The 21250-nt window shown below is 40.0% G+C and overlaps 16 protein-coding genes across 16 annotated transcripts; 6 read left to right on the forward strand and 10 right to left on the reverse strand.

Annotated features, from left to right (window-relative positions):
* Positions 1 to 402: 402 nt before the first annotated feature.
* On the forward strand, positions 403 to 972 carry TOT_020000353 (conserved hypothetical protein; the record flags this gene model as incomplete). Its single annotated transcript, XM_009692096.1, has 1 exon — positions 403 to 972. The coding sequence occupies one exon, from the start codon at positions 403 to 405 to the stop codon at positions 970 to 972; it is 570 nt and encodes a 189-aa protein (XP_009690391.1).
* A 316-nt stretch (positions 973 to 1288) lies between these two features.
* Positions 1289 to 1820, reverse strand: TOT_020000354 (small nuclear ribonucleoprotein associated protein b; the record flags this gene model as incomplete). The annotated part of the gene is made up of 2 exons (XM_009692097.1): positions 1289 to 1576; positions 1647 to 1820. The coding sequence occupies 2 exons, from the start codon at positions 1818 to 1820 to the stop codon at positions 1289 to 1291; spliced, it is 462 nt and encodes a 153-aa protein (XP_009690392.1).
* A 406-nt stretch (positions 1821 to 2226) lies between these two features.
* TOT_020000355 (conserved hypothetical protein) lies at positions 2227 to 4947 on the reverse strand (the record flags this gene model as incomplete). Its single annotated transcript, XM_009692098.1, has 4 exons — positions 2227 to 2309; positions 2345 to 2830; positions 2861 to 4729; positions 4761 to 4947. 4 exons carry the CDS (start codon positions 4945 to 4947, stop codon positions 2227 to 2229), a joined length of 2625 nt encoding a protein of 874 aa, XP_009690393.1.
* A 534-nt stretch (positions 4948 to 5481) lies between these two features.
* TOT_020000356 (Diphthamide synthesis protein) lies at positions 5482 to 7032 on the forward strand (the record flags this gene model as incomplete). The annotated part of the gene is made up of 5 exons (XM_009692099.1): positions 5482 to 5742; positions 5792 to 6331; positions 6414 to 6659; positions 6740 to 6902; positions 6935 to 7032. The coding sequence occupies 5 exons, from the start codon at positions 5482 to 5484 to the stop codon at positions 7030 to 7032; spliced, it is 1308 nt and encodes a 435-aa protein (XP_009690394.1).
* Positions 7033 to 7203: 171 nt separating this feature from the next.
* On the reverse strand, positions 7204 to 7716 carry TOT_020000357 (uncharacterized protein; the record flags this gene model as incomplete). Its single annotated transcript, XM_009692100.1, has 1 exon — positions 7204 to 7716. One exon carries the CDS (start codon positions 7714 to 7716, stop codon positions 7204 to 7206), a length of 513 nt encoding a protein of 170 aa, XP_009690395.1.
* Positions 7717 to 7826: 110 nt separating this feature from the next.
* Positions 7827 to 8826, reverse strand: TOT_020000358 (uncharacterized protein; the record flags this gene model as incomplete). The annotated part of the gene is made up of 3 exons (XM_009692101.1): positions 7827 to 8077; positions 8138 to 8737; positions 8769 to 8826. The coding sequence occupies 3 exons, from the start codon at positions 8824 to 8826 to the stop codon at positions 7827 to 7829; spliced, it is 909 nt and encodes a 302-aa protein (XP_009690396.1).
* A 217-nt stretch (positions 8827 to 9043) lies between these two features.
* Positions 9044 to 9931, forward strand: TOT_020000359 (splicing factor; the record flags this gene model as incomplete). The annotated part of the gene is made up of 4 exons (XM_009692102.1): positions 9044 to 9070; positions 9212 to 9527; positions 9559 to 9755; positions 9812 to 9931. The coding sequence occupies 4 exons, from the start codon at positions 9044 to 9046 to the stop codon at positions 9929 to 9931; spliced, it is 660 nt and encodes a 219-aa protein (XP_009690397.1).
* An 882-nt stretch (positions 9932 to 10813) lies between these two features.
* Positions 10814 to 11611, reverse strand: TOT_020001053 (conserved hypothetical protein; the record flags this gene model as incomplete). The annotated part of the gene is made up of 2 exons (XM_009692103.1): positions 10814 to 11302; positions 11387 to 11611. 2 exons carry the CDS (start codon positions 11609 to 11611, stop codon positions 10814 to 10816), a joined length of 714 nt encoding a protein of 237 aa, XP_009690398.1.
* Positions 11612 to 11784: 173 nt separating this feature from the next.
* Positions 11785 to 12617, reverse strand: TOT_020001054 (50S ribosomal protein L9; the record flags this gene model as incomplete). The annotated part of the gene is made up of 2 exons (XM_009692104.1): positions 11785 to 12254; positions 12353 to 12617. 2 exons carry the CDS (start codon positions 12615 to 12617, stop codon positions 11785 to 11787), a joined length of 735 nt encoding a protein of 244 aa, XP_009690399.1.
* Positions 12618 to 12831: 214 nt separating this feature from the next.
* On the reverse strand, positions 12832 to 14337 carry TOT_020001055 (Mg protoporphyrin IX chelatase; the record flags this gene model as incomplete). Its single annotated transcript, XM_009692105.1, has 4 exons — positions 12832 to 13300; positions 13390 to 13599; positions 13723 to 13856; positions 13891 to 14337. 4 exons carry the CDS (start codon positions 14335 to 14337, stop codon positions 12832 to 12834), a joined length of 1260 nt encoding a protein of 419 aa, XP_009690400.1.
* A 309-nt stretch (positions 14338 to 14646) lies between these two features.
* Positions 14647 to 15846, forward strand: TOT_020000363 (dual-specificity phosphatase; the record flags this gene model as incomplete). Its single annotated transcript, XM_009692106.1, has 3 exons — positions 14647 to 15062; positions 15095 to 15145; positions 15213 to 15846. 3 exons carry the CDS (start codon positions 14647 to 14649, stop codon positions 15844 to 15846), a joined length of 1101 nt encoding a protein of 366 aa, XP_009690401.1.
* Positions 15847 to 16588: 742 nt separating this feature from the next.
* On the reverse strand, positions 16589 to 17606 carry TOT_020000364 (uncharacterized protein; the record flags this gene model as incomplete). The annotated part of the gene is made up of 7 exons (XM_009692107.1): positions 16589 to 16657; positions 16710 to 16803; positions 16980 to 17041; positions 17073 to 17131; positions 17164 to 17306; positions 17344 to 17464; positions 17537 to 17606. The coding sequence occupies 7 exons, from the start codon at positions 17604 to 17606 to the stop codon at positions 16589 to 16591; spliced, it is 618 nt and encodes a 205-aa protein (XP_009690402.1).
* Positions 17607 to 17753: 147 nt separating this feature from the next.
* On the reverse strand, positions 17754 to 18149 carry TOT_020000365 (60S acidic ribosomal protein P2; the record flags this gene model as incomplete). The annotated part of the gene is made up of 3 exons (XM_009692108.1): positions 17754 to 17830; positions 17863 to 17953; positions 17985 to 18149. The coding sequence occupies 3 exons, from the start codon at positions 18147 to 18149 to the stop codon at positions 17754 to 17756; spliced, it is 333 nt and encodes a 110-aa protein (XP_009690403.1).
* A 698-nt stretch (positions 18150 to 18847) lies between these two features.
* On the forward strand, positions 18848 to 19249 carry TOT_020000366 (uncharacterized protein; the record flags this gene model as incomplete). The annotated part of the gene is made up of 1 exon (XM_009692109.1): positions 18848 to 19249. One exon carries the CDS (start codon positions 18848 to 18850, stop codon positions 19247 to 19249), a length of 402 nt encoding a protein of 133 aa, XP_009690404.1.
* Positions 19250 to 19343: 94 nt separating this feature from the next.
* Positions 19344 to 19895, reverse strand: TOT_020000367 (cleavage and polyadenylation specificity factor subunit 4; the record flags this gene model as incomplete). The annotated part of the gene is made up of 2 exons (XM_009692110.1): positions 19344 to 19466; positions 19497 to 19895. The coding sequence occupies 2 exons, from the start codon at positions 19893 to 19895 to the stop codon at positions 19344 to 19346; spliced, it is 522 nt and encodes a 173-aa protein (XP_009690405.1).
* A 158-nt stretch (positions 19896 to 20053) lies between these two features.
* On the forward strand, positions 20054 to 21206 carry TOT_020000368 (uracil-DNA glycosylase; the record flags this gene model as incomplete). The annotated part of the gene is made up of 7 exons (XM_009692111.1): positions 20054 to 20253; positions 20285 to 20416; positions 20447 to 20510; positions 20541 to 20720; positions 20752 to 20827; positions 20999 to 21097; positions 21127 to 21206. The coding sequence occupies 7 exons, from the start codon at positions 20054 to 20056 to the stop codon at positions 21204 to 21206; spliced, it is 831 nt and encodes a 276-aa protein (XP_009690406.1).
* Positions 21207 to 21250: the final 44 nt, after the last annotated feature.

Here is a 21250-nt window from a genome sequence, read left to right on the forward strand (position 1 = left end):
AACATCAATTTGATTCTATCAGTCAACTGGCCCTGTGTAGTAATTAAATGTGACAAATAATGATCTATATATAGCCACAAACAGTCCTTAAACAAAGCTCCATTTGGGCCTATTTGTATGTAATAACTTATGAGGAAATCTCACATATTCGGCGCAGCAAGTGTAACAACGTTGAGGTATTATTAGACATAATTACCATTTACTAGTCTGTTTTACCCAAAAGTTAAATAGTTCAGACACCTAGTACAATCGTGATCGTCCACACAATTATTATTCTCCTCTTTTGGCTATCCTTACGGAATATGTTGGGAATGTGTCCCCATGCACTGTGTCCGTTCCCTTCATTACTTGTTGTATTTTTGTTCTTTCAGAGACAGATTTGTTTGTATAGATTCATTAAAGATGAATATGTTGTTCGCAGCCATGGTTGCTGTCGCAACCGTATCCGCAGCTCCCTTCCTTTTGGACCATGACTTGGTTAAGAACAATGGACACCCAAAACTCGCAGTATTTCACCACGTAGGAGCAGTTCTCGGCAACGGCGTCAACGAAAATAAACTCAGATTTGTCCACTTGATGCCCAAAGTCAGCTTCCTCTGCGAGTTCGCAGACGGTCTCGCCTCTGCACATTTCGGCGGTGCTGCAAAACATCACACTTTCCTTAACTTGCCTGAAGGAGAACATCTTGTTGAAGTGTTGGGTCTATCCAACTGCCACGACTGGCACGTTGTCGTTATGGGAGTTTGGAACGTCGCTGGAGGTTTCCTTTCTCACAAATTGTTTGGTGGTGTTAAGGGTGAGGGCATGAAGTTCTTCGGACTCATGGATGAGGTAGCAGACTTTGTAAATCTTAAATTGGGCACGTCCCACCTCCCACTGTTTAAAGAGCTTGTCGCCAAGGGCCTCCCTTCTCACCTCTTTACTCACAAACTCAACCATAAACTCGCAAACCGCTTGGCCCAGTTAGCATAAATTAAAGTATGAAATCATACGCACTTTTTCGCACATGTTCCATTACAATGTTTGGCAACAAACTAATATCAGTTGTGATAATCACAATTTTGTAATGTGATGCCTAAATTATTATACACACTAGACCATTTACCCACATTTATTTACACATTTTTTAATATCGCGGCCTCTTGAAATTACCATTACAATACTATTATCACAATGTTGATTTAAGGTATACATTTTAAGGTATAACGGCTGTCTATTAGGCATTGGTCATCGAAGCATAACATCAATGGTACATGTGTAGATAAATGAATATACTTTTGTAAACACATTAGTTGGACATGGGCGGCATTGTTCCCTGCACACCCGTCGGCTGCAGCTGTGCCGGAGCGCTTCCAATTAGGCCACGCATTGGTGCCTGAAGTGCGGATGCGTTCGGAGCTATTGGAGGCATCCCAGGGCCCACGCCGACCATCAGCGGTGCTCCCCTTCCTGCTGGTGCTGCCTTTCCGGGTCCCACGCCGTATCCCATGTGTAAGGGATTCGCAGGCGACTTTGCTGTAAATGAAACTATGTTCTCTCCCCTCAGTAGCACGAAGCCAAGGGTGCGCTTTATCTCCTAAAATCAGTGTTAGTGCCTATTAATACAGTGATAACTATATACGACTAAAAATGGAAATGTAACTTACGGTTCTGTTTTTGTCCTTCCCTAAAGTCATTCGAAACTCCTCACAATCTGATAAAACCAAGTTCATGTGTCTATCGAAGGCGACCAGTGTTCCGACGAATTTTCGGTTATCCTTTAGGGTGACTCTGACGTTATATTGCAACCAATGTTGCATACGGGTATTCTTTCCAGCCATTATTACAAGTATATTTATTTTAATATGTGCATATCATAATAATTAATTCAATTGCGATGGGCTTAATAAAACAAATTATATTATAACACAAAGGAATATGTGGATTCTACATTAAAACCCCTGGTAAAAAATTAAACAAACCATTAAACAGATAAAAGGGAATTTAAAAACGTATATCAAATAATAAAAAATAAATATATATCAATAAACAGTTATTTTCGAGTATTATATGAATGGGGCAGGATTTTATTAATAAATAATAGTTATTAAGATAATGGTTAATTGTTTTTGTTTGAAACAAGGCCACGCAAATTACAAAATATTATTATATTCAGTATGTGTAAATATATTTATATTTAAATTTAATTTTGAGTTGTTTTCAATACACATGTTTCTGTTGTACTTATTAGTAATATTTAGCCACATCACGATCCTTCTGTCTTCGTTTCATCCTGTTAAACAGTTTTTTTGATCGCTCCTTTTCTTCCTCTACGTTTTAATTGATCGATATTGCTCACACTTACCTTTGTAAAGCCATGTGTTTTCTGTTTTGCCGGTGCCCTGTGCACTATTATCGTTCACACCGTTGCCGTTGCTAAGTCTTTCCTTCCTTTTGTTGCCCTTTAGACCAGCAAAGAGGCTTCTCCTCACGTTCATCCTTGGTGCCTTGTCTCCGAACTCCTCCTTATCTCCTGAAATATCGTAATATAGTGTCTGGTGACTTTGAATACAATGAATCTTAGTTGACTTACTGTTTTTTACCCATCCTATGGTTCCAGCTAGTATTTCGAGGTTTTTTCTGGCGTACGTTTGAAGGACAATTGCCGACGAGGCCCTATTATTTAAACATATTTTGAGAAGTATTGGTGATCCTGGTGATGTCGGTATTTCTTCAGATGTTAGATCCGTCGCTTTGATTTCAAAAACATCGTTTTGAGACTTGATGATCAGCAGGTCATTATTGTAGTTGAACATGACGGTACACAACGCCGACGTTGCGGTTTTGTTGGCTAAAGACAATGAGTAAAAACTAAACTTACAGTTGACTGCGAACACTGTCGCTTCGAATCCCTTTATCAGAACGTTGTTTTTGGTGTTCTTTAATGGCCGAATCACCTCTTTGTTCTTAGCATTGATATAAACTTCACCTGGTGCCTTAGGTACAATCGCCGTTTCATTTTTGGCTTCTTCAACAGGTTTCACTTCTTCAACTTGTTCTACTGGTTTTATCTCTGTAGGTTTTACTTCTTCAACTGGTTCTGTTGGTTCTACGGGTTTTACTTCTTCAACTGGTTCTGTTGGTTCTACGGGTTTTACTTCTTCAACTGGTTCTGTTGGTTCTGCTTCAACTTCTTCAACCGGTTTTGTATCGGTTTGTTCTTCAACAGACTCAGGTGGTTCGATTGGTTCAGCCGGTTCTGCTTCAATTGGTAATTCAACAGGTTCTATTACAATTGGTTTTTTAATCGGTATCAGTTTTTTAACTGGTTTGACCGGTTCTACCTCGATTGGTTCTTCAACGCTTTCATTCACCTCGTCTTCTTTCCTTGTATCGATGGCATCTTGTTCTTTCGACGAAGGTTCACTGGTTTGGTAATCAGTTATTTCTGGACTTTCAGAAGCGACATTGGAAGTGGTAAGGTTTTCATCTGATGCTATGGTATCATTCGGCCCAGAGTCTGTTGGTGATTCATCAGAAGCTTTGATAGGATCCCCTGCTGTCTCTTCACTTTTCACAGCTGAAGTGTTTATGGGTTCCTTTATTCTTAATTTCAGAGGTAAGGGTTGTTTTTTCCTTGGGAACAAAATAGGTCTAATGGCAAATGGCATAGGATAAAATGGGACTTTATGATCTGAACGATCACCACTTTTAACATCGCTTGATGGTGGTTGTGTACTATCTTTGGCCACTAATGATGCACCGTCGTCTGATTTTGTTGTTGGCACATTAGAATTTTGGGATGATTTTTGCTCAAGGGGATCATCAAAAGCGACTGTTGAATGCTGCGATACTGCTTCGTTTTCAAGTGTTTTTGAATCACCTGAAACTGTCTTTACTGATGGGAACTTAGATAATTGTCTGCTGAACGATTCCGGCGACGATAACACATTTGGCGATTCGATCACTTGAGATATTTCCTCATTCGATAAAATCCTCTCTATATCATCCTTTTGATAGTTAGCCAGCCTGTCGATAAACACGGGATCGTTATCTAGTGATTTAATTATTGAAACTATGGTTGGATTGTTTTCAGATTTTATCCTGTCTAATCTTGTTTTTATTACAATGTCGCGATTATAAGGTTCGGGCTCGAGCTCTACAATTTCATCCTCATAACCAGTTAATTCGTAATCGTCCAACACGTTTGCTCTATCATAACTGCGTTTCCTTTGAACTGTGTCATCAATAAAGGTCTTTTCCCTAACAATCTTATAGGTTAGTGGGATTCCTCGGTCGACCTCAGCCTTACTAGTGTGCTGTTGATCCAAGTCATAATGGTCATCAATAAAACGTTTTTTCCTTATAACATGTTTGTTTACAAGTAGGTCTGTTGTTCTGTGAGGACTTATTGTCTCAGGACATGTGTATATATAATCTTCCTTGTCGAGCCGGTTTAGATCCGAGCACTTGTAACAGTTTACGTCACTCCGAAATTTGTACGAAGGTTTAACTGTTTTGTTAGAAGCCTGTTTATCATCCTTTTTATTTTCATGTTTTATTTCTGCTTCCTCTTTTTTGGGAAATACGTAAGTGTTACCGGTCTCCGTAAAAGGGTATACCAGCGAGTACAGAGTATTCAATACAATCTGAGGTCTTATTTTAGGCTTTGAGTTCACTTTTTTTTCTTCAGGTACCTCTTCCTTTTCCTCTTGCAAAGATTCGAATAGATTTAGTGGTTTAGGAGGAACTGAATAAAAATTAATATATAATACATATACCTAGAGTAATTTGAGGATCGCTTATATTATTTGTCTTATATTTTTCGATTTTTGGTGAAACATTTGTTTTTTCATTTTTAAAATTTATACTACGTTTAACCACCTTTTTGGGGGATACGGGAGTTGCTTTATAGCACACGATCCCTTCATTATAGAAGAATATATAGTCTCTTCTTAAGAGATGCATCTTAATACAAAATTTAAATCGAAAGCATTATTTTATTAAAAAGAACATAATGATCATATAAATAACACAAATCACATATTAAATCTATAAACTAAGATCAAATATATATAATATTACGAAATTCCGTTGGACGCAGATGTGTGAGTCAGTATATAGTAAGCCAATTCAACAAATGTTTTAAATAATTCATAAATAAAATTAATAAATAGAAATAGATCTAGGTGAACTTTAACATGAAACTTATAGGAAGTTGATAAATTAGAACAATAAGTGTAATAGATAAATACAGAGGAATCATCAGTTTTTACGGTCGAGAATGATTTATTCATTAATTTAATTAATTTATTAATTTAGAACTAAAGAATCTTATTGAACTGAATTATATTATTATAAACTTTTACTGTTCATTCTGTTTACCCACATATTAGTACATTCGTATTGATTATTAATTTATATGGAATCTTCTATCTTTGTATTTATTATTTGGTTATTGAACTTTGTAATATAGTTTTAATTGGTTTTTGTTTGATCAGAATGGGTTCCGAATTGGTTTCTTTACATATGACCAGTTTCACCATTAAAACTGGCAAACTATCGCAACTGGAGGAAGAATACTTGGATAAACTTGTTTTAAAATCTCTACCAGTAAATTATAATTTTGAGCTTAGAAAATGTGTGTACAGAATAAGGAAGGATAACTATTGCTGTGTAGCCCTTCAGATGCCGGAAGGACTGCTCGCCTGGGCCCCTGAAATAAGCGAAATACTACAGTTCTTCTGTCCAACACTAAAAGAGGTACGTATTTAATATATATCGAGTAACCTGGTGATAAATCCATCTTTAGGTTATAATCATGGCCGATGTCACGTACGGAGCATGTTGCATAGACGATTATACAGCAAAAAATCTGGGTTGCGACTTACTAATACACTACGGACACTCCTGTTTAGTGCCAGTTACAGAAGTTGGAGTAAATTGCCTTTATATTTTCGTTGAAATTACCTTTTCGTCTCAAAAGTTATCAAACGCAATTGAGTCGTCTTTTAAGCCGGATGAACACATCATAATGATGGGAACTATTCAGTACTCTAACGTTATACGTGAAGCAGTGAATATTATAAACAAAGGGGGGTACTTTAAGTACTTGATCGACGTGCCGCAAGTGTCTCCTCTGCTCCCAGGGGAGGTTTTGGGGTGCACATCGCCAATAATTGACCAAAATAACTTAAAAGTAAACGAAAACCATAAAGCAGAGTCCAGCGTACACGACCGAGCTGAAGTATCGCACATCATAATATTCGTGGCCGACGGAAGATTTCACCTGGAAAGCACCCTAATTCAGAATCCAGGCATTAAGCTGTACCGCTTCGACCCGTTCAACAAGGTATTAGTGAGTTTATATAGTTATTTGGTTCGTTGGCTGTCAGAATTCATGAATGCGTGATTGTGTTATTGATTGCGTACAGATATTTTCCGAGGAGGCATACGATTTGGACACTTTACACTCTGTAAGGAAGAAGGCAATTTTGAAGGCCACGGAGGCCAGAAGTGTGTGCATAATACTAAGTACACTCGGGAGACAAGGGAACGTGAATATATTAAATAACATTTGCAGCCTGTTGTCAGAAAGGAACATCAAGCACGTTAAACTGCTACTTTCTGAAATAACAATTGACAAAATATTGAATTTGAATGTCGACTGCTCAATTCAGGTTAGTAGTGTTACCTGCTATACTGGTATTTAAATCGGTGTATTTATCAGTATATAACAGTAATAGCCATGATTGTGCAGATTGGATGCCCTAGACTATCCATTGATTGGGGAGATTCTTTCCCTAAGCCGCTTTTGAACCCATACGAGGCCTATGTAGCCTTCAAGAGCATAGACTACAGACAGGTGTACCCTATGGACTACTACTCTAAGTCGGGAGGGGAGTGGTCGAATTACACAACCAGTAAGTCCCGGACGCTGTTAATGAAGCATTAGATGCCAAGTGTTGCGATAAGTCAAACGTGCGCGATGCCATTAGGCAGAGGTTGCTGCAAAGATCCTTAATGGCAAGGAGCATTGGATATTCGAAATAACACACATAATACACTACTATGGTGTTCATACACATGTATATACTCATATGCATTACACACTCATGTGTATGACATACACACATATATTTAATAAATCACACACTCGTTTATACATAATATAATATATACTAATTAACACGAATAATCACATACCTACCAAACATTATAAAATTATTTATATTTACTTGTTACAAATGACTTGATGTGGTAAACAACTTCATTTCCTTCATTGTAGTCTACTTTTCCCATTAAAATGTCATATATTGTGCACGTTTCCATATCCAGAAACGACTCAAATTCACTGAGATTAGCGTCAATGAAGTCAGGGTTCAGTCTGATGAATTCAGGCAGTATCAAGTCCAGTTCCTTCATGCCCGTATTCATTGCCCTGAATAGCAATCTCTTCTTTCTCAACTCCAAACTTTCTGATGAATACCACCTGCAGATACGGTTCACGTCATTCGACTTACAAGGTCGAAGGTATATATTTGTGTCACTTTTACACCTTTGACCATCAGTGTGTGTGTTAGTAATGCGACTTCCAGTGCCAGTATGTGTGATCCTTTTACGTCGTATAATGCCAATTGGTGTGTTGATAGTAGAAAGTGAACCCAATAGCATCGGCATACTGAGGTATAAACCATTCAGACCAATGCCACTCCTGCTTATGATACTTGAAGACATCCTGTAAAGCTGGTGCTACTCCTCGGATTCTTTACCAAGTTGAAATTCTGAAACAATCAGTCTAACGTTAAAAAACAACAGTACAATCTACCTCACTGTGGCTATGGCAGCTATGTTTTAAAACTCGTCAGCGTCAGGAAGTCAAAGTCTTCGGGCATTTTAAGCCAGTATTCGTGTGAACAGTTATATATAGATATATATGTATCGTATGACATGTTAGACAGGTCCACTGGGAATATTATCAGTGCTGGGTTAAACTCAGCTGCCATGTCAAGGGAGTACACGCTCGCGCCCTTCAGCGTCCTCTGCATCTTCGTGATGTCGTGGATGCTCCTGTTGTTCATTTTCATCATACTTTCGACTACATATTGATGTATGCGTGCTTAATTTAGTGCTAACTAATGCGGTGAGTCAAACTTACTATGGTTTTTGGAGAGAATGAAGTTTGACGGGATCTCAGGAAGCACGTTTGGCATTCCTGGTATCGGCGCCATGCCTAGTTTACCCGGCCTCGTCGCCATGACCGGAAGTGGTGGAATCATGGTCGTTGGTAACCCCTGATGACTCAGCGTCGGCGTGTGGCTTTTGAGTAGTTTTACAAACCTCTTTTCAAACAGCCTGCACAACTCATATCCGTTCTCTCTGTCTATTTCATCTCCATTTTTGCTGGAGGCTATTGACCTGTCGTTGTTGTACTTGTTGTTGAGGTGCGAGTACTCTTTTGCGCTCAACTCCAGGCACCTTATCCATCCGATGTCAAACAGGTGCCCGTCAAACTTAACACTCGGGAACTTACTTCTGCTCTTTGAGGCTCCTCCTGGCTTCGACTTCATCAGGGCGTATCCCAGGAGCGCTTCGCCCGATGATATTATCAGTACTACGTTATATTTATCTTCATAGTCCTTAGCCAGCCTCTTCTCATTGTACGGTTTCGTACTCCAAATATCATATTCCAAGCTGGTCACAATGAGATCCTTATCGGAGGTCTTTAAGAAATAATACCTGTTCCTTTTGTGCGAATCTATAAATATGCCAATCTGTTTGCAACTTACATAGCGATTTTGCCTTTATGTGCGGAGCATTTTTATAAAAATACTTTGAAAGGTCCATTCAAACAGACGAGCTCAATGAGAATAACATAATTTAAGGGTTTGATTTATAATTTAGAACAATACACAGATTAAAAGGCGATATAATGTACAAATTATTAAAGTCAACCGATATTAAATTACAAATTTTTATATTAATTAGAAATACATATATACTTTCCAATTATAAATCACCAAAATTAAATAATATTTACAGTTATAAATCCACTTTATTTACAATGTCAAGTTGGATGGGGTCGGAAAACGTAAAATTTTTATTATTAACGTATCTTCAACAACCTAAAATGTTTTAATTCATATATTTTTTTGCTGGTTTAACAATCTGTTTTTTTTGACTAGAGTATATAAACTGGTTTTGACACATTTGTACAAAACTAATATCACAGGATTCTTCTCTGTTCATCTTCCTTTCATCGCCAATTTGTTTCGAAATGTTCCAGCCTAGGAATTTCACCAAGGGGGATGATAATAACCCTATTTTGGTCGGGAAGGAAAAGGAGTTATACGAATCCAAAAACTGGCCGAAGTCGTTCTCGAAACCGGTCAATATAACCAAGGTTAGGATTGACGCCTTTAAACCCTGGATCACAAAGCGTGTATCTGAGCTCATGGGCGTGGAAGATGACATTGTTGTAGACTACTGTATTGGTCAGCTGAAGGATCTTGGAGAGTCCGACGCCAAGAGGAATTCGCAGCTCGCAGGTACACACCAAATTTTTACCTTATTTTTTAGGCGACGGTGGAGCGGTATTCAATGAAAAACCGAAGCTTGACCCGAAACGACTTCAGATCAGCCTAACGGGGTTTATGGCCAAGAAGGCAGGCGTGTTTGTGCGGGAGCTCTGGGACCTGCTCCTGTCCGCCCAGGATAGTGAGCACGGCATCCCTCAGCTGTTTATCGACGAGAAGAAACAGGAGCTTAAGGGCCAGGTCAGTGAGGACGAGGAATCGGATAACCGCTCACTCTCCGACCACTCTGACCACAGAGACGACCACAGGCACAATCGACACGACCACTCCGACGGCGAACTGAACAGCCACTCCAAGCGGGAGAGGAGAGAGCGGGAGCCCTCCAGGGAGAGGCCCCGTCGCCACGACAGGGATGAACGACATCGCAGACATAGGCACCGGGAGAGAGATAGGGAGAGGGAAAAGGACAAGCGCAGGGATCGAGGCAGACACAGGGACAAAGTTAGGGACCGGGATAAGGACAGAGACCGCGAAAGGGACAGGAAAAGAGATAAAGTCAGGGATCGTGTCGGAGACAGGGACAGAGATAAGGACAAGGACAGAGACAGGGATAGGGATAGGGATAGGGAACTCGACAAGGATAGGGACAGGGACAGGAAAAGGTCCAGCAGTTCCGGGTCCTCGGGCTCGAGGGTGAGAAGGGCCTCCAGTTCCACCGAGTCCCACCATCGGAGGCGTCGCCGCAGGCCGTCTTCCCGCGAGAGATACAGGAAGCGGAGGTCCCACTCGTCCTCCCCTAGAAAGAGCGGCAGCAGCAGTAGCAGCGGCGCCAGACGCAGGACTCGCCGTAAAGAGAAAAAACGCTACCCTTCAAGCTCGTCCTCAATCGACCCCGGTATTTTACACTCCATTTAGCTACCGCACACCTATTTCGCACATTGTTAATGTTCTTTCTTTAGAGCGAGTCAAGGAGCTATCGAAACAATTGGTGAACCGTTCAGAGAGTAACTAGCGACTTGGAACACTCCCTCGTGGTTACTAGCAACGTATCATTCAGTAACTGGTGATCAATGTTTACATTGTGTATACATGAATACTGAATAGCGTTTACATGGCCATTAAGCTCTTGATAGATATTCCCTCATCTTAGTGTCGGACGCCTTTACGGCTTCCATGACTTCATCAAACTCGTTCCTAAAGTAACATTACCGCTATTACTGATACCATTAATACGATATCAATTACTATTGCACAACAGTGCTGGCACTACCATATGAATGCATTAATAAATAATCAACTCACATCTGTCTTATCTGTGCGGGCGAGTAGTGTCTGACCCTTCCAAAGTTCCTGAGGTCGCCCAGCACCTTCTCGAGAGGGTAGAAGAAGGGGGCCTTGAAGAGGCTGAACGCTGAGATTGGTGGGAGCAGTGCGTGCATATCCACGTGGCAGTGCGCGTTTGGGTAGTTGAACCCCCAAACGACGCTCTTTAAAAGCTCCTTCCAGCTCTTACTCCTGTCACTGGCGCCTTCACCGACAAGGGCCCTCAGTTTACCCAGAGTCAACCCATCGACGCTGGGCACGCACACCTTACCACTGACTATGTCATTCAGCACGAGCACGCACCTGTCTGCAATTCTGTTTAACAGCTCAACGTGCGACTTTCTGAAATTTTTTATGTCGTAGAACGTTCCGTTCGGAAACGCTGATAAATGAATGAACGCGGAAGGGTTCCTGTTTAACATGATTGTGAAGTCGAAGCATCTGTACAGCACCGGCGTATTCAACTCATTTTCACGCCCACAGTCACTAGCAACACTGTGTGAACCGGTTGCTACATTGGCGCCGGTGCCGCTAGCAATGGCATTTACATTGCCGGGTCCTCTCGTACTCTTCCTCCAGTTGCTCACTTCACAAATGTGGTCTAGGCTTCTGAACCTTATGTCCGCGTCACTCAGCGTGTTTGAGCAGTTGAAACAGCTGATCAGTGCTAGGCTGTTTAGCGACTGGCACTCGCTGCACTTCTTCACGTAGAATCTGTTTGTATAAAACTTCCCGTGCGTAGCTGAGTGATGTAGATGCCGTGCGCCCACCAGCTTCGTGTTTTTAAGACAGGGGTTAAAACCCCTAAATACCGCCTTGGCTGTGTTCATCCTTGCCTTTCTTATACGCTTGATTTAAACTCTGTTCTTATTTAAAATTTAAAATTCAAATCGAGGTATCAGTGCCGTTACAACTTAATATACAATCTCACCCTAGGTCAACCCCGTTATATTTGCAGCTGATCGTTGTTGATTATCACATCCACTGGTATGTCCTGCACCTTTACCTTTATTGAGGACTCTATGTTTTCGTCCAGCACTAGCGTGACTTTGAACGTTCCGTATTTGAGTATGTACCCTGACTCTGTGTGTATTTTGATATCCTGCTCCCTCAACATGTCAAGTGGCCCTAGAAGCATCATGCTCCTCAGCTTATTTATTATGTGCACTGGTCTCAGCGGGGCGTTCAGCTTTGTCTTGTCCGCGTTAGAACATGGCACTTCAAACTCCAGCACCAGGTCCTTTCCCAGCTTTTCCTTAAGCTGCAACGCCGACGTTCTCCTTATGTTCTGCAGACACTCCTTGTAGTTGCGATCCAGTGCCAGACCCACCAACTCCGATCTCGTTGTGTATCTTGCGAATCCAAACGGAACGAGGTAGTTGAATGCGTAATTCTGCGTCACGTACACAATCTCCCCTGAATATTAATCATATATTTAAATTCATTGCGTGTTTGCCATCTATTCACTATATAATCCGGTTAGCACGTATAACATTTATTTGTCTATGGTTTACCTTTCTTTCCAACGTTAGGTGTATCTCTTTCGAGCGTTACTTGAACGTGAGTATACTTTTTCCTGGCTTCAAGGTGTGTAGACCTGTATTTTCTAAGGCCTATTTGGGGGCTGTTTCCGTCAAATGTCAAGGAATCCTCTTTTTTCGAGGTGCGATAGGGCAACAGAGATGTTGAACTAGAACTACATTTAAAATTGGCTACAAAGGCGTTAGCTACAACAGCCAGTGTGAGCAACAGAATTATAGTATTTCCTATGATGAACAAATATGTTTTTGAAACAACTTTTATGGAATTTGAAAATGTTTTATGGGTAAAATCTCAACACACTGCTGCTCCTTCAATATCTTTTACTAATTATTTTCCGAACCCTACAGGCTCTATACACACTACCATTAATTTCCACAAAAACACTCAAATTCTAGTATGGACTCATGCAAAAGTTGTTATACAGCATTTTAATGATTTCTATGTTACAAATTTAAAATGTATTCGATTGCCCGCTAACCGGAACCTCGTTTCTGGTCGCCTCGAAGTAGATACATTTATACTGCGTTTTCATCATGCTCAACGAGTTTGATGTATAGTACGCCTCTTTAACGTCAAAGTTGTCTATTGTGAACCAGTTTGAGATTATCGTTCTCACTTCCTCCCAGGGGAGCTCTATTGAGTTGTGCGTCAGGTCTGCGTAGTGATACAGCAGGGGTCCCATGTTCGCCCAGAGGGCCCCCCTTTTGGTCAGACGCGCGATCGTCCTGATGTACGAAATGATGTTCTTGGCGGTGTCCAGGAAGAAGGACGTTAGGACCCCGTCGAAGTGCTCCGAGAACCCCTCGTAAGCCTCTATGAACTCCCCTGCACATATTGAGAATTTTTGGCGATCGAGTTTAAATTCTCCTGGAGATACGTCAGGTATGTCAACCTCCTTCAGGTGATCCTCTTTAGATATCCTAAAATCTTTTGTGATTGAAGTTTAGATATAGGAGTAGCGTTTCCACCTATAATGGATATACTATGGTATCTAAGATTACTAGGTAACCTGTTGCTGGTGTCTAAGCAATACGGGTATATTTTAAAGGCGTTGGGCCTGATGGCGTGGTTTATAACGAAGTGTGAACCTACAAAGAAATGGGCAATGAGGCAAATACCTATTAGCATAAAGTACGAGAACTCGTTACCCTGACTCGAGTAGCCGAGCCTCAAGACCTCGAAGGGGAGTCTTCCCAACCCAGAACCGGGACAGAGAATCCTAAAAAGGCCATGTGTGTGAACCTCAGTATTCGTTTTCCGCATTGACGGACTTTGTAGACTATAATTAACTGGACTAAGATAGGGTACGCTAAGGTTGTAAGACTAATATTGGAGTACTTACAGTGGTGGATCTTCGAGGTCTCTTATTGGAACTCTCCGCTGCAGTGCATCCAGGAGTGGCCTGAAGCACTGGTCGCGCTCCTTCTCTCCTTCAACCGACCAATCCCTCACGAACTGGCGGAGCGTAGATCGGACCTAAAGGTGTTTGGTGTAAAGGCTCGCGAATTACCCAGTTCACGTTCCTCTGCAAGACCAGCGGGTCGCTGGTTGGCTTTATCTCATCGTCCTCCAAATCGTCCGGGCAGTTGCAAAATGGCGTATTTCTTATTATGTGTATGACTTCCTTCTTCACCTCCTCGTCGGTGTACTTGTTTCCTGCGTAAAATTTATCCAATTTCCCCGTGTATTTTTCTAAGTCCACGATCCCAGATATCATTGCGATTATAAAATCTTGGTTTTTAATCAGCGCCTTCAGTATTTTTATCGTCCTAGATGGCGGGGATTCAATCAGCAAGGCCTTGTCGTCCCCTGAAAGCAGGTTGAACGACCTGTATATCCTTTCGACGTCGACTGAGCCGTCCCGTTTGTACGACATAAAAGCGTATATTATATTAATGAAGTGCTTAAGCTCTTCACGTTCAGTCTGCTCGAGAGCTTTGTTACTATTTTCTTCCATAACAGTAAATAATTTGAATATCTAGGCGCACATGATCGAAAAGTTACAAACTAAATTACAAAAGGCCTTTAGAGCAAAATCGAGCAAGTTAAAACATCTTAAATGGAAAGATAAAATATTATGTATTTAAAACAAACATAAAATTGAACAGAGAACGTGAAAGGGTAGCCTTTTGTTCCTAAGAATGGTTCTACCACAATCACTACACAAAATAAATTTTTATCAACCGTTTTTATCAAATTATGGTTAGATTTATTCTATAATGCTTGGATTGTTGTATGATGTTTTTGTGTTTTAATACGTTCACAAATGACTAAAATAATACCGGGTTTACACGTCGGTAGCTTCATTGAGGCAAATTATTTATTCTCAGCCAAAAATGATAGCAAAACCGATGATGATGGAAGGAAAAAGGATTCTGAGCCGGATTCCATTGATAACGTGAAGGAAGCCGTCATAACAGTCTGCCAGGACGTTCCATATTGGTGCTCAACGCACTGCTCAAAGTCGACTACACATTTTAGTATTTTGAACGAATCTTTATCGAAACTATATCACGACCACGTCAAAAACCCTTACGTGAATCTTCACTTCGACCTCGTTTACCGGAGGGTCTCTGACGATGATGAGTTTGAAGCTGAGCCCACCTACGTCGTCCACTCAATTATTGACGCCGACGATAAGCCCGACGAGACCTTCTTCATGGCCTTCAAGTTCTCCTATGAGTTAGTTTGCACCCCTAACAGCTTCACTTTAGGCTCATAGACTATTTTCTCTCCATTGAAAAGGGCTTCGTCTTGGTCCACTGGTAAGAGTTTACACGTTTCTTCCAGTTTGAATACATACTCACTCCCACCTAACTCCTTTGTTTTCAGCATGCTCGGACTCTGCAGAAGCACTTCCCTTATATGCTCCTATCTGATGCGGAAGTGGAACAAGAGGTTTATGGACGTGAAGAGGTACATGAAGCAGGTTCACCCCAAGACCGCCATCAGTCACTACTTCGAGTACCAAATGATCCTGTACTATAAAAACGGCTTCAGGATTGAGGACGAGGGGTTCTTTTACAACCACTACATGAAGACTCTCGACAACTACCTGATGAACAGGCACAACTTAAGCTTCAACCTGGACACTGACCCTGACCCGCAGTTCGTCTACTCCTGCAAGGTGTGCAGGGAGACTCTGTTCTGCGACAACAACATAATAAGGCACGACGCTGACCCTGGCACTCCCGGCCGCGCCCTTTCCTCTTCCGACGACTGCAACAGTATTTTCATCGAGCCCATGACTTGGATGAAGGAGCTCGAGTCCCCCAACGGCAAACTGTTTTGCAGCAACTCCAGGTGCAACTCTAAACTCGGCTCATTTTCTTGGCACGGTCGCAAGTGTTCCTGCGGCCATCTTCAGGTTCCTGCCTTCCAGGTTCAGTTGTCCAAGGTCGACAGGTTCAACTACAGCGACGGCAGCCACCTCCCCGGCAAGGATTCCAATTTACAGGTAAAGTGAGCTGACACCACTTCATCAGTAGTCCGTGTTATTCATCAATGTACTATAGCCCATTTAAACATTTTATATTTACTTTCGTTTATATACATATTCACATTCATACTTATACACACACATACACCTATACATATACACATACATACACATACATGTACACACCTATATATACATATCCTTGTGTTTATTTGTGGTACTACATTCATCATTTTACTCCTTTTTTATAACCTTCTATCCTTTTGGAGTGTGTTTTTAGTATTTCTTCACCAATTTGTTGGTTTAGCTCTGATGGCTGCTGCGGTTATCTTTATCAACTTACGTTTGACTCGAGTGTTTTCGTCGGCCCATCTGATAGCACAATGCTGACATTTGTAAGCCTTTCGTTGAATATGTTACATACAATCTATCGATCATTTATACTTCTGGAAACTTACCATATCGGCTGAAGTTGGCTTCGAGAGCATTTCTTTTGCTGAGTTTTCCATTTCCGTCCTGTTTGTTGACATCTTAAAGCAACACACTGTCGGATACCCATCTGATATTTGTCTTATTATTTTCCTACAAGCCATGAATTAGTTTAATAGCATGTGTTAATACAACTGCTACTGCTAGCGCCACTACTACAACCAATAATGCTACCACTGTTAGTAATTGTATCACAGGTTGTTGTGGTACTACTACTAAAACTAATGCTATTATTAATGGTACCGCTACCACTAGTAGTAACACCAATGTTCACTTTAACCTACCTCATTTTTGGCAGAGGATCCAGCTTAAGGCTGACTGTGTTGCTTGATGAGAATTTTTCTTTCATCTACAAACTCCGTTAAAACACTCTTAATCATCGACTATCTAGTCAATCATACCAGTGAATCGTCTGAAAACTTAAAGTCTGATGCAGCCGCAACTAAACAATATGCTACATTCTCCCTAAATCTTTTACAAAAGTGAACTATCACACTGCAAATTATTGTCGCTATTTTTACTAATGTCATCATTACTATTGTTATTAATATCATCATCATTACTATTTTTACTGCTATCATCAAGTACTAATAATAGCTATTGATAGCAACTACTGATAGCACCAATTGTCTAAAATAACAGCTACATTCTCCATCTACATAATCACTAACGTTAATTTATCTTGATATTCTGGCAGTGTTGTAAAATAATCCAAAAACAGTCTCGACTTGTACTGCAACACTGTTAACACACTTCTGGTATACCTTGTTATATCCTTCTATGCTTCTTAAAATTAACTCTTTAAATTCACTTTCACCTTCAACTGCGCATTTCTTGTCATTTAATCACATTTACCTATTATTGATGAATTATTCTCAACTCTTAGGCTTTCCAGTAGCCTGTATGGATGATCACGATCATTTGTGAATCTTATAAAGGGCAAATGGGCCGTTTTCCTCGATAAAAAGACTACCAGGTACCCTTTTGACAGGAAAAATCTACAATGTTGTTTTTAACACAATCCAATCCACTTACTCTGCGATTTCCGATCCTCTTCTACCTGATGAGAAGTTATCTATGTATCTGATCCCATATTTGTCCAAATTTACTGAAGTTCCTCCTGATGTGATCACTATTACTCTATATTCATCGTTTCCTAAGCATTTGTGGGCTTAAATTATTATTTTTCTCCAGGCACCTAGGATTCCACTCCCATCTACCTTCTTACCCTTCATGTTCCTTGTAAAAAACTCTTCTAGACTCTCTATAAGGTCCTCACTATTATATTCTGAATCCATATCAACTCCCGTACCTTAAAATATATATTTACACAAGATACATTATGGATGTGCAGTGGTGTAAAAATGGCTAGCGCGTACGCGTGGATACCAAAAATATTAACGTTTAGAAGTCAATTGAGGCGAATACTGTTTTCCCTTTTCTCCTTAGTCGAATAGAGAGAAACCCATATCGTCTTCCTCCTCTTCAGGCTCCTCCTCCTTCTTGGCTTCCTCTTGTTTGGCTAAAAGGCAACATTAATAAATCTGAACGTACCTGACGAAGCGGCTGCTTGGGATGTGGACGAAGCTACGACTACTCCTCCTGCTGGCACCTTCTGAAGTTTCTCCAATCCGGCGGTTATAGTCTATTGGGCAATGATTAAAATTTTAACGTACTTCGTGGACTGATTTTCCAGATACTGCTGCGAAGAAAGCGTCCAAGGCGTCCTCGTCTACTTCAGATCCTACGGAGCTGAGTACTTCCTTGACATCACTTTTGGATGGGCTTTCATTGCCGCAGGTGACAGACAACAAATAACTTGCTACGTATTTGAGTGACATGGTCGTAATTTCTTTAAATTAATTGACCTAAAAATGTATATACGTTTTATGCATATATAAATACATATTAAGATTCTATATGTGGGTTGGCTAGTATGGAATTATAATACTAATTAACAATAATAAATTATTTTAAACATACAAGCAAAAATTCTTTATAAAATAATTTATTTTTTCCTTTGAAAATATTCAGTATATCTCTGTAATTGGAATCTTAATGCTGGGGTACTAAATCCAATGGGGAAGGAATGTGTTAAGGAATCAAAAAATCAACTTATCTAAAGCACATTTAATTTATAAATATATTTTATGCAATAATCGATACAAATAAATTATCTAACTAATTCTTATGAATTTTTTAATTTTGATTCCACATTCAAACATATTTTTTAAATGTTAGTTACTAAATAAACATTATCTATACACCTTCTTTAGGATTTATGTATTAAAATATACTTTACCTTTTATTTTATAATTATATTTTAACATTTACAACTGCCTTCTATTACATTGTTTTACATACCTATTATTTATTTTATTTTATATATTTTTATAAATCAACATTTGATATTATTTTTTCTTTAATATTTTATATGGTTAACGATTTTACAATAGTTAGGTTTTTATTTTTAACACTCCACACCTTCCCATTAGTATCACTATACACTATTTATTTATTTTATAAACTCTTAGTATCAATGGACAATAACAGTTTTTCGCATTTAAACATTGATTTAAACTCGTTTCCTAACAGTTTTCTTGACAATTTTGAGAACGATAATTCTGACTTAAAGTTGCATAACATACATCCTATTAATAATATAGACCACAACCACCTAAAGAAATCGGTAGCAGAGAGTTATGCCAGGATTTCCAGGTGTTTCGGCTCTCAGGAAACCCTCAAGATGTCGATCGAACGCAACATGTGCTCCCAGGCAACCAGGCTTCCTGGGATGAAGAGCAGCATGCTCTCACTTGAGATTTTAATGGATGAGCTGGACACTTTACACAATTATGACTACATGAACGACGAGAAGCCATCCAACGAGTTTGGATTGGGTGGAATCCATTCACACATTGAGAACAAGATGAACCTGTGAAAAAAACCCTTAATTTACTGACAAACTGGCATATACACTACTTATTACACTCTTTCAAACACATATTGCGTATTATGTTACATTATTAAATGTGCTATGCATATTCTACAATTCTAGGGAAGGCGTAAAGTATGGCCACATTGAAAGCTTGAGTGAACCTTTCTGGGTTTTTGAAGTATGATAGTTCCTGTGGAATGTCCCTCTCCTTGTTAATTTCCTAAACATAAATGTTGGCCCGTTAAAGTACCTTAAAACTGGCACCATCGAAAGCATCTTCGTCCAGGTGCTTGAATATGCAACATCCCTTCAGTCTATCAGTACAGAATGAACTCTTTTCCACGGTTTTACAGGGCGGCATTCTTGAATATACCAGTTGGTGCAGAAAGTCGCAGAATTCACCCTTCATACACATTCCTTTGAGCCAGTGCCTGCATACTACGGAGTGCTTTCCTCTAGACCTCTCAATGTCCACCCTGTCAAACCCCTTTAATCTTAGCAATGCCGCCTTTTCTGTATCCCTCTTAACTATGTTCAGTGCCAACGTAGCCAGCGGGTTGTCTTTATAATTACTTGCGATTGAGGACTTGTGAATACCTTTGCGTTTTTGACTGCGCAAGGCGTCATGGAATACTGATGAAAACTCCATTTACGCTTTACATTAAATATTAAATAAAACAATAAACATTTTAGTGACAATGATTAAATGAATAGTAAATATACTACTCTATCACTCTATTCAATCACACACCATATTAGTAATAATAATGTGAAATAAACACACTCCCAAGTTATAATTTAACATTTATGAATTTTGTCAGAGTAATTAACACAGTTTTGTTCTGTAGGATGACTAAAAGACTTATTACTGAGTTTTTCGAAACTAGAACCGACCTTCCTCGTAAAAAGCCTGCACTCGACCATGTTTCCACCAATATAACTGTAACTCCTGATGAAGCCAAACTCAGTTACTCCGAAAACATAAGGAATCTGATGGGAGATGAGTGGTGCGTTTTTGCGTTTTTATTCTTTTCTCAGGTTCCATGTGTTGAATTCCGAGATCAATAAACCTTATTTTAAGACCCTGTGGTCCAAGGTTCTCAGAGAACGAAGCTCCAAAAAGGTCTATCCCCCTTCCCACTTGGTTTTCAACGCCTTCAAACTTACTCCGTAAGAATGTGTGTCAGTAACGTATCTTAGCCTCTCAAAGGTCAAAGTCGTCATCGTTGGACAGGACCCATACCACCAGCCTCGACAAGCCATGGTAAGTCGATCGCGATTTCACTGTTCCCAGGGGTTGTGCTTTTCCGTTCCCAAGGGCGTCATATTGCCGCCCAGCCTAAGAAACATTTTATCTGAAATTGGAACTAAGAGTCTTCACGGCGACCTGAGTTCCTGGGCATCGCAGGGAGTCTTTCTCCTAAACAGCATTTTGACCGTGGTCGACAGTCAACCTATGTCCCACAGACTATATGTAGGTTCCTTAGAAGATTTATGCTTATTAGGGTTGGGACACCTTCACCGACGAGGTCATTAACATTATCAACGACACTCGGGAGAACATAGTATTCCTTCTTTGGGGTAGCCAGTTTACTTCGTTATTTAACTGTTTAATTCTTTATTTATTTGAACATTTAACTAACCGTTTATCTGTTCAATTAACTGGTTATTTAATCAAATATTCAACTATGTAGTGAATACCATGTTTATTTACCCATTACAATAACTGCCCATTACTGTACAACTCCTTAGGCAAATCCGCCCAGCAAAAGTGCTCTAAGATTTCAAGCTCTAAACACTGCGTGTTGACTTGCGGTCACCCCTCTCCTCTGTCAATTAAGCATTTCAAGGGTATCTTTCCGCTTTACCTTATCATTTAGGCTGCAACCACTTCAACAGGTGCAATGAATATCTCGAGAAGACAAACCAGGATCCCATAAATTGGGAATTGCCTCAGTGACTTATCTATTTATTTTTTTACCCATATTTTTGCTTTTATTTTTT

This window comes from Theileria orientalis, chromosome 2 (genome assembly GCF_000740895.1).
Source record: "Theileria orientalis strain Shintoku DNA, chromosome 2, complete genome".
In the NCBI taxonomy this organism is placed as follows: domain Eukaryota; phylum Apicomplexa; class Aconoidasida; order Piroplasmida; family Theileriidae; genus Theileria; species Theileria orientalis.